This window comes from Ahaetulla prasina, chromosome 18, assembly GCF_028640845.1.
Source record: "Ahaetulla prasina isolate Xishuangbanna chromosome 18, ASM2864084v1, whole genome shotgun sequence".
NCBI classification, from domain to species: domain Eukaryota; kingdom Metazoa; phylum Chordata; class Lepidosauria; order Squamata; family Colubridae; genus Ahaetulla; species Ahaetulla prasina.
The window spans coordinates 1,180,018-1,189,987 of NC_080556.1; the positions used below are offsets into that span (position 1 = coordinate 1,180,018).

Sequence of the window (9,970 nt, forward strand, 5' to 3'; positions counted from 1 at the left end):
GTGCAGTGTGTGTGTCTCTGTCTCCCCCCCCTCCCTCCCTCTCCTCACCCCTCTCCCTCCTTCCCTTCTCTCTGGCCTTTCCCAAGCAGATTCTGGCAATGTGAACACACGTCTTTTATTTGGCACGTTTCAAGTTTACCAAAACCAGAATATTTTTTGCTTCGGAGGAAAAAGAAATCTACAGTACGTTAGGCCGAGTGCAAAGGACTACATGTAAAAAACATTCAATAAATACAAAAAGTTCGCCCGGACGTCCAACTCGGAACAGAGGTTGCAAATACTCCCTGTCTTGAAACAGCCCCCCCAAAATATTATATTCTCATACATTGGAAGGTATGAAAAGCAGAACCGCGTAAACATCCATGACCGCGTGGAAAGCAAGCCCGCCTTTAAATACAGGGCAGTCCTCGACTTATGACCGCGATGGAGCCCAATGTTTTCTGCGAAGCGAAAATTTTTGTGAAGTGAATTTTGCCCCCTTTTAGGACCTTCCCTGCTGCAGTTGTTAAGCGAATCTAACGGCCGCCGTTAAGCTAATGACACAACCTTGAAGGGAATCTGGCTTCTCCATTGCCTTCGCTTGTCGGAAGGTCGTAAAAGGGATCGCGGATACTGCAACCGTCGTAAATATGAGTCGGTTGCCGAGCGTCTGAACTTTTGACCACAGGGGGTCAAAGGACCGCGGGGGAATATGGTGGTCGTAAGAAAACGGTCATCAGTTGCATTTTTTGAGTGCCGTCGTAAATTTGAATGGTCACTAAGCGAACTATTGTAAGTCGAGGACTATGGGGGACTTGAAATTGCAGTGGGTAAAACGGAGAACGAAGCAGCAACGTTAAGAAGAAAATAATTCTTTTTTCCTGCGTTGCTGCTTCGATCTCTCTGTTTTACCTCCGTTCTAGAGCCACGCTGCATCCATTCTAGGCCAGCGCGTAGAAATTAAAAGTCTATAAAAATATCTTTTTCTCCATCGTAGAGATTACAGGCCATGGGGAATAGTCTGCTTAAAAAAAATTGCAAAAGGGTTATTAATAGTCTATTATTTTTTCCCAAGACACTAGTCCTCTTGATGGATGAATGGCAGAGGAAGGGCGCCAATTCAGCCTTGTTTTTTTTTTGTTTTGTTTTTTAAAAAAGCAACTTAAAGAATCCCTTCATTTGGTAAAATTTAAGGTGTCTTTTTCCTGCCAAAATTGAAGAGTACGGGGGAAAAAAAATAAGCCAAAATAAATAATTTTTTGAGTGGCACTACGATGGCTTAGTTGCCATTTTGCTAAAGCGGAAGTTGGTTTAATGAAAGGACTGTTGTCTGGCTGAGCAGAGAGAGCCAGGTGCAAACGAAACCGTAAATGAAATTAACCAGGATTATCCACCTGGAAGAAGGGAAGATGCTGGGGCTGTCCCCTTGCTCCGCAGGGGATCCACAATCCATGTTTATTGTTTTTAATTTTGCAAACATCCACTCTCAAAATGCAATCAGGTCACATATGGCAGAAATCAAGGCTCCCCCTAAATCTAAGGCACACCCAAAGTGGGGTTCCGTTCACACATCCCGCACAGCAGCTCAATTTCAGCTGGTGCGCCATATAACCATCATTCATGGTTTATTACCCAGGCGTTAACACGAGGCTTTCGTTTCGCTTCCAAGGCACATAGGCTTGATGTGCAATTTCTTCCAGGAAAAAAAAAGGCCTCTCTCTCTCCAGACACAGAATGACAGAAATGTAAAGGTGAGGGGGCCATAGAGGACATCCAGCCCAACCCCTTGCTCAGTGCGGAACAGCCAACACGATCCATCTCCCCCCCCCCCCCGCCCAACTCCAGCCAATACCAAGGAATAAAGACAGAAGTTCTCATCAACTTGACTGGGTGATGACAGAGCAGCAGAATCCGGGAAGGGGCCCCTTGAGGTCATCCATCTCAACCCCAGATGGAAAAAACCCTCACTCAGCTAACCCACAGCGGACCAATCTCCCCATCCAGAGTCTTCTCTCTGGGACCATCCAGATTGCGAGAAACTGGAAGGAGGGGGAAGCAGAACCTGAGAAGGGTCCCCTTGAGGTCATATATCCCAACCCGGTGGGGGGGGGAGGGAAAGGAGGATCATTTTTTTTTGACCAGTACAGAAAAACTTGACCTATGAATTCTGAATTATGTCCAGGCTCAAAAAAGGGGAATGGACACATTCTCATTTGCACCCCAGGCTGCATTTCTGACCCTCCCCTGGCACGGGAGACCTTCCCCCTATTCACCCCCATTTCTGAACCCCAAAACCTCTGTCCTCAATTAATCGTTTGGGCAACGCCCTGCAATGCCACCCCGTTCCTGGAGCTGCAGGACAGGACCGAGCGTGCCAACCAACTTGGACAACCTCCGCCACCTCCCAACCCCCGAGAGGTACCAAGGGACCACCAACAAACCACAACAGCCGACAACCTCTCGACCCCTTAACGCAGCTCCTGCAAGTCTTGTCGCGGAGGGTTGGGGGCGAAGGGGTCTTCCAGCGCCCGCTTCCCCTCCTCCTCCTCCTCCTCGGCCGTCGGCATGAACTGACGGAAGATGCTGACACTGTTGTGCCAAAAAATGGGCTCCGGCAATTGGCCGGCCACACTCCACTTCCGGGTCTCGGGATCGTACGATTCTACCATGCTGGAGAGTTCAAAAGTATTGTCGTAACCCCCGGAGACGTAAAGTTTACCGCCAAGAACAGCCAAACTTCCGCCGACGTGCACCTAGAATGGAGAAAAGGGAAGAAAAGGTACCCAAATGATTACCTGATGATGATTGGCTGCGCTGGATCTGGCAATTTTATCCAGCTGTCAAATCCCTCCCAAGGACATGGGAGAGGCAGAGGTGATCGACATGGAATTTGTCGCAGGATTTAAGCCGTTCCAAGCCAAGCTGCCCTTTTTGCAATTGACCGATGGTGATTTTTGTCAATGCCGATGGTATTAAGATGGTCGGCCGCACAATCAGCCAGATGTTTGGCGATTCTGATCACCCATCAAGTCCTTGGGACAGGCAGATGTTGTTATGTGATGTTAAGGAATTTTGGTGCAGGATTTAAGCTGTTCCAAGCCAAGCTGCCCTTTTTGCAACTGACTGATGGGGATTTTGTCAAAGCCAATGGTTGCATAATCAGCCAGATGTTTAGAGTGGATTTGGCATTTTTATCCACCCATCGAGTCCTTCTCAAGGACCTGGGATAGGCAGAGGTTGCTGTTTGATGGCGTCAAAAGATAATTCTGAGAACTGAAGTCCACTCCTCTTAAATTTGCAAGACACCCCCCCCCCTACCTGGAGCATTGGAGGGATTTTGTCCCATTGATTCTTGGCGGGGTTGTAGACATCAACTTCAGCGGAGTCATCTCTGCAGGACAAGAAAAAGAATTGATAATAATAATTATTAATGGCTAAGGCGGGACTAGAACTCACCATCTCCCGATTTCTAGCCTGATGCCTTTTCAGAAAATACAATGTTTCCCCCACCCCTAATATCCCTAGTAATCAGGTTGCTTATGAAACACCCCAAATGCCCACTACGCAGAATGAGCTCTTCCTTCCCCTGTTGTTCGTTTTAGCAAGAACCTTCTAGACTAGAGGAGTTGTCGGCCAGGAGTTGTGACTTAAGCACAGAATGTTCCTTCGGCCGGTTCCGATTGTGAAATGCCAAGCGTGACAGCAACAGGTGTGAACCTGGGTGTGTGTGTGTGGGGGGGGGAAAGAGAGGATGGTGAGGAAAAAAAAAAAGATTTTGTTTGTCACTTCCATGTTGGGAAGACAAACCCATTTGAGCCGACACAAACAGGAGGCAAAAATTCAACCACGTTAGACGTAGCCCTCCACTTACGACCACAACAGAGCCCAACGTTTCTGCTGCTAAGTGAGACATTTGTGAAGCGAATTTTACGACTTTCCTTGCCACGGTTGTTAAGCGAACCACTGCAGTTTTTAAGCTAGTAACACGGTTGTTAAGCAAACCACTGCGGTTCTTAAGCTAGTAACACGGTTGTTAAGCGAACCACTGCGGTTCTTAAGCTAGTAACACGGTTTGTTAAGCTGCTCGTCTGAAGGTCACCAAACGGGGGGGGGGGAGGTCATGTGACACCCCCCCCCGGGGACCCTGCGACCATCATCAATACGAGTCCATCGGCGAGCCCTGAATTTTAATCGTGCGATCGTGGGGATGCGTCCTAAAAATGTGAAATACGTCCCGAATTCTGAATTACGGTCCGAGGTAAAGTTTTCCAGCGCCGTTGTAACTTTGGTCACTAAACGAACGTTTGTAAGTCAAGGTGGTCTTTTTGTTTTGTTTTTTAAATCAATTTGGGAAATTTGCGGGAAATTCGGTCTGTTTTTTTCCCATTGGAAGAACCTTCGGGAGGAAATGATGCCATGGAGACTCCACAGGGTTTCCCAAACCCCCCACCCCCGTCTGCTTCAACTACAGGGAAGGTTTTTCTTGGGTTCGGCGAGGAATTCGAAGCATGCCTTAAACCCGGCTCCGGAGAGCTGTGCCGCGAGAAAATCCGCGGGGACCAGCTGCTAATTTCAGTTCTGGAAAGGCCAGCAAAAAAATCCTTGGCATGCATTCCTTTCTTGTCTCCAGAGCCCACAAAGGGGGTGGGGGGGAGAGAAGAGGGGCTGGAGCCAAACCCCTCTTAGCAGCCGTGGTGCCCGTGCATGTTTGCACACCAACCGTGCGGAAATGCCAACAGGGTTCTTAGCAATCCACCGTCCACAAACACAACCGTTATCTGAACGATAAGAGAGTTCCAGGCCTCATCACCTTTAAGGCCATTTTTGGCTAAAACCTTCCTGGCCGGCAGTGATAAGACCACGGAAAACAGCTCACGTCGTCCGCCCGAAGATTTAGGACCCAGAAAACGGGGGGTCCTTTTCTCCCCATCCGATTCGGGGAGGCTCCCCAAAAACCCACACAATGCAGCATCTCCAGAAAGCAGAGAAAAATTGCAATAATCTCATTTAAAAAAAAAAATCAAGGTTTTTTTTCTGCCCAAAGCAGAAGAGGAGGTGTTCGACCCAGAAAACAGGGGTCCTTTTCTCCCCATCTGATTCGGGGAGCCCCCACCCCCCAAAAAACCTGCCCCCCGAAAGCAGAGAAAAGTTGCGATAATCTCATTGTTTTTTTCTATTTTTCAAATCAAGAGCTGGTTTCTTTTCCAACAAGAGACACTCCCGCCAGCCAGATAACCTTAAGAGCCCCTGGAAAACGGGGGGCTATTTTTATAGTCTTTGGAAGGGCGGACTTGTAAAAATCTTAATTTTGCAAACTTTGTTCTACTTTTAGCAACCGGTCCTTTTTTAAAATAAAAATAAAAATGTTCTTTTAAGGGCTAAAAGACAGGAGAAGAGGCCGACCACAGAAAAGTGGACCGACTCAAGTTATAGCTGGTCCTCAAATTACAACCATCCATTTACTGACCGTTCAAAGTGACAACGCTTAGAAAAGTGATTTAGGGCCGTTTTTCACACTTACGACCATGGGTCACATGATCAAAATTCGGGCGCTTGGCAACTGAGTCGTATTTACGACAGTGGCAGTGTCCCGGGGATCATGTGATGCCCCTTTGGCGACCTTCTGACAAGTGACGTCAACGGGGAAGCCAGATTCACTTAATGACCATGTCATAAAAGTGTAAAAAAAACCAAAAACCGGTTGTCCTTTTTTTTCAGTGCCATTGTGACTTCAAACGGTCGCTAAACGAACCTCTGTAAACTGAGAACTCCCTGTATTTTCTTTCTGGACTATCTGATAATTATACCGATAATATGGTAATATAATAATGCAATACAATATAATATAATTTAATACTATACTAATACTATACTATTACTATACTATACTGATACTCTAATCTTATACTTTTATACTCCTATACTAATACTAAACTAATACTAAAATATACTAACACTCATCTTATACTCACTCCTATACTATACTATAACTATAATAATACTATACTATTACTATACTCTCTAATCTTATGCTCTTATACTACTATACTATACTGTATTGTACTAATACTGTACTATAATATACTAATACTCTAATCTTACACTCTTATACTATATACTATACTATACTATACTATACTGATACTCTAATCTTATACTTTTATACTCCTATACTAATACTAAACTAATACTAAAATATACTAACTCATCTTATACTCACTCCTATACTATACTATAACTATAATAATACTATACTATTACTATACTCTCTAATCTTATACTCTTATACTACTATACTATACTGTATTGTACTAATACTGTACTATAATATACTAATACTCTAATCTTACACTCTTATACTATACTATACTATACTATACTATACTATACTACACTACACTACACTATACTATACTAATACTCTAATCTTATACTATTGTACTCCAATACTATTACTAATACTAATACTATACTAGCTGTTTTGGGACTCCGCTCTCAGTTCCTGATGCCCTAATGGGGGTTTTTCTGGAAATCTTCCATCCAGGACCCTCCCTGTTACCTGACGAAGTACATGAGCCCGCCAAGAGTGACGGCCTTGGGTGCGAAGGACCAAGGGGGCAGAGGCCCACAGTTCACCAGAGACCAGAGGTCCGACTCGGGGTCGTAGCACTGCATGACCATGGACTCCTTGCCGGCCAGAGAGCCGGTGGCGTAGAGCTTCCCGCGGTAGGTGATGGTGGAGCAGTCGTCCATCGGGTAGAGCATGGGCTGCAAAACCTCCCAGCTGTCCAGTGTGTGGTCGTAACGCTCGGTGCTGTCGGCCGCCACTATGTAGAGCAGGCCGTCCAAGACGGCTGAGCTGTGGTACTCGCGGGCTTTCAGCATGGGGGAGACCTCCGTCCACTCGTTCACGCTGGAGTTGTAGCGCCAGACGGAGTCGTAGAGCCGCGAGCCATCGGAGCCGCCTGCAGAGAAGAGCGGCCAAGTAGCGCGGTCAGAAGGGGTGGCTAGTGGGGAAGGCACCAGACTTAGAAACCAGGAGAGGGTGAGTTCTAGTCCCGGCTTACGCATGAAAGATGGCTGGTAGACGGGGAGTTTCTAGTTCCACTTTAGGCAGGAAAGCCAGCTGGGAGTCGGTGAGTTCTAGTCCTACTTTAGGTAGCTTTCCTGCCTAAGGTAGGACTAGAACTCCCTGTCTCCCAGTCACCCACCTGGCTTTGCTGGTTATTACCGAACTAGAACCTACTCAATCCTGGTGATGGGTTCGAGGTCATCCAGTTGGCTTTCCTGCCTATTACCAAACTATAACTCACTGACTCCTGGTCATGGGTTTGAAGTCACCCAGCTGGCTTTCCTGCCTAAGGTGGGACTAGAACTCCGTCTCCCAGTGCCTGGGCCCAAAGTCACCCACCTGGCTTTGCTGGTTATTACCGAACTAGAACCTACTGAATCCTGGTGATGGGTTCGAGGTCACCCAGCTGGCTTTCCTGCCTAAGGTGGGACTAGAACTCCGTCTCCCAGTGCCTGGGCCCAAAGTCACCCACCTGGCTTTCCAGCTTATTACCGAACTGGAACTCACTGTCTCCTGGTAACGGGTTCGAAGTCACCCATCCAGCTTTCCTGCCTATTACCAAACTAGAACTCACTGTCTCCTGGAGGCTGGCTTCCTGTTCTGGGTTCAAGGAAAGCCTCCGCTGTCCCTTCCACTTTCAAAACCCCAGCAGGGCATCCCAAGTGATCCCCAGCGCAGGTGCGATCCTACCTGGCTGTTCTCCCTCCAAGGGGCTCCGGGACGGCAGAGCAGTGAGGGGGTCTACTCACCGGTGACGTAGACATCGTTGCCCAGGGCAACAGCGCTGTACCCTCCTCCCAGGTGCTCGGGGAACTCGGCCAGGTAGCGCCACTGTCCCGTGCGCGGGTTGAAGCCATCCACGATCACCAGCTCGTCGCAATCCCGGTCGCATCCGCCCAGCACCACCAGCAGCTCGGCCAAGCCGGTGGAAGGGCGAGGGCGCAGCCGGGCGCAGGGCGCTCTCTCGTGGCGATCCAAGCGGCCGGCTTGGAAGAGCCGGGCTTCGGCCACCAGGCGCAAGCAAGCCGAGGATCGGGCCACCAGCGGCTCGCCTTCCACTTGGGCCAGCAGGGCGAAGCGCCGGACGAAAGGGAGCCGCACGTGGGCCAGCAGCTGGGGCAGCGATCCCGCGCGCGATCCCGGGTCGGCGCGCACCCAGCGCAAAGCCAGGGCGAAGGCCGCCTCTTCCTTGGGGACGCGCAGCGCGTCCTCGCGCAGGTAGGAGACCAACCTGGCCAAGGGGACGCTCTCCAGCTGGGCGCCCAGCTCCCCGTCGGGGTCGGCGGCGTGGCGCAGGACGCACCTGCGGGCGGCTTCGGCCAGCGGGGCGCAGGCGAAGGTCTCGCCGAAGTCTTGCATGTCCAGGGCGGCGGCGGGCTCCAGGCGGGCGGCCAGCCACGCGCCGCAGGCGGCTTTGACGGCCGGGAACTGCAGCAGGTCGGCCGCCCGCAGGAGCCGCTCGGCCAACTGGGGCTCCTCGCCGCCGCTCAAGGCGCCCAGGCGGCCGCTGTAGGCGAAGTCCAGCAGGAGCGCCAAGCAATCGGGCTCCACGCCGTGCAGCTTCACCCGGGAGGCTCGAGCTTCCCGCAAGCCGCCGCCGAACATGGCGCGGAAGTAACCCGAAGCCGCCGCCAGCACCGCCCGGTGAGCCCCGAATTCCTCGCCCGTGCCGGCCAGGAGGGTCACGTCCAGCAAAGCCCGCTCGGAGCGCAGCGCAGCCAGGCCGCGCAAGAGAGCCGCGCCGTGCGCCGCTTCCGCCTCCATGGCTGGAAAGGGGCGGACTGAGCGCAGGGGGAGCGGATCGCGCAACGGGGCCGCCTCCTGGGCGGATCTCGGAGGGCGGGGAAGGGGAAGGCAGGGCAGCGGGGGGGGGGGGAGCTTCTCCTCCTCCGTCTCTTGGGGAGGGGGCGGCTGCCTTGCAAGGATCTCGTTCCCTCCCATCCATCCATCCATCCATCCATCCATCCATCCACGGCTCGGATTAATTCTTGCGAAGCGGAGTAGCGGGGTTTTGCGGGCGCCCGCTTGGGGATGGAGCAGTTGAGTCCCGCTGGCTTTTGGGGAGGTGGGGAGGGGGCTGCACGGATCTTTTACCCACCCCCCCTCCTTCTCCTGCGCTGATTTAAGCGGGGCCGCCCCCCGAAAGTTCTTGCAAAGCGGGCGCCCCGTTGGGGAAGGGGTGGCTTGCCTTGCAACCTGAGCTGAGCACCGTTGCACCGGGTTTTTTTGTGTGTGGCGGGGGGGGGGGGGCTGCCCCGCATGGATTTCCTCTTCCCGCCTCCCCCACCCCAGTCTCCCGTGAAGAGCGGGATCGGCTGCCCAGTCTCGCAAATTGAAATGGCTTTTGCGGGGGCGCCCGCTTGGGGAAGGAATGGCAGGGATGCCCAATGGGGTGCAGCAGGGTTGTTGGTTTTTTTTTGAGGGAGGGGGCTGCCCTGCGCTGGTCCCCATCCCCAGCGCTGATTAGGAGCCAAAAGCAGGCGGATGTCCCTGGAAACGTTTTTCGCAAATTGGAAGGGCTTCCTGGGCGCCTGGTTGGGGAACAGGCTGATGTGTGCTGAGCCCCCTCCTCCCCATGCAGGTTTTTTTTGGGGGAGGGGGACGCTGTCCTGCAAGGATCTCAAAAGCCAGCTCAGCCCAAGGCGAGCAGTGACACCATGCCCCCCCCACCCAAAAAAAATTCTGGCAAATCAAAGCGGCCTCGTGGGCGCCCGGTTGGGGAACTAGGCCTTGGCTCGCCCTGTGACTTTATCCTGGTGCCAAGGTGACACTTAGGCAAGGAGACATCCAAGCTGTCAACACCCCCCACCCCCCACCCCGAGATGAGGGGAGGGAAGGGAAGCAGTGCGCCAGCTTGGTGCCAACTGCTAAGAAAGGTTGTTTAAGACCACAATGGAGTTCAAAGTTCCTTTCGCTAAG

General features: G+C 51.5%; 1 protein-coding gene across 1 annotated transcript; it reads right to left on the reverse strand.

Annotated features, from left to right (window-relative positions):
• Positions 1–96: 96 nt before the first annotated feature.
• On the reverse strand, positions 97–8,868 carry KLHL21 (kelch like family member 21). Its single transcript, XM_058161219.1, has 4 exons — positions 7,801–8,868; positions 6,539–6,944; positions 3,298–3,370; positions 97–2,732 (listed from the first exon to the last, which is right to left on the reverse strand). The coding sequence occupies exons 1-4, from the start codon at positions 8,813–8,815 to the stop codon at positions 2,448–2,450; spliced, it is 1,779 nt and encodes a 592-aa protein (XP_058017202.1). The 5' UTR covers positions 8,816–8,868; the 3' UTR covers positions 97–2,447.
• Between the last annotated feature and the right edge of the window lie 1,102 nt (positions 8,869–9,970).

Bases quoted from the DNA above. Each gene is read 5' to 3' on its own strand.
- KLHL21 (XM_058161219.1), bottom strand. From the start codon at position 8,815: ATGGAGGCGGAAGCGGCGCACGGCGCGGCTCTCTTGCGCGGCCTGGCT. The intron at 6,945-7,800 runs GTGAGTAGACCC...TCTTCTCTGCAG, and splicing joins CAACGATGTCTACGTCACCG to GCGGCTCCGATGGCTCGCGG. The intron at 2,733-3,297 runs GTAGGGGGGGGG...TCTCCATTCTAG, and splicing joins AAATCCCTCCAATGCTCCAG to GTGCACGTCGGCGGAAGTTT.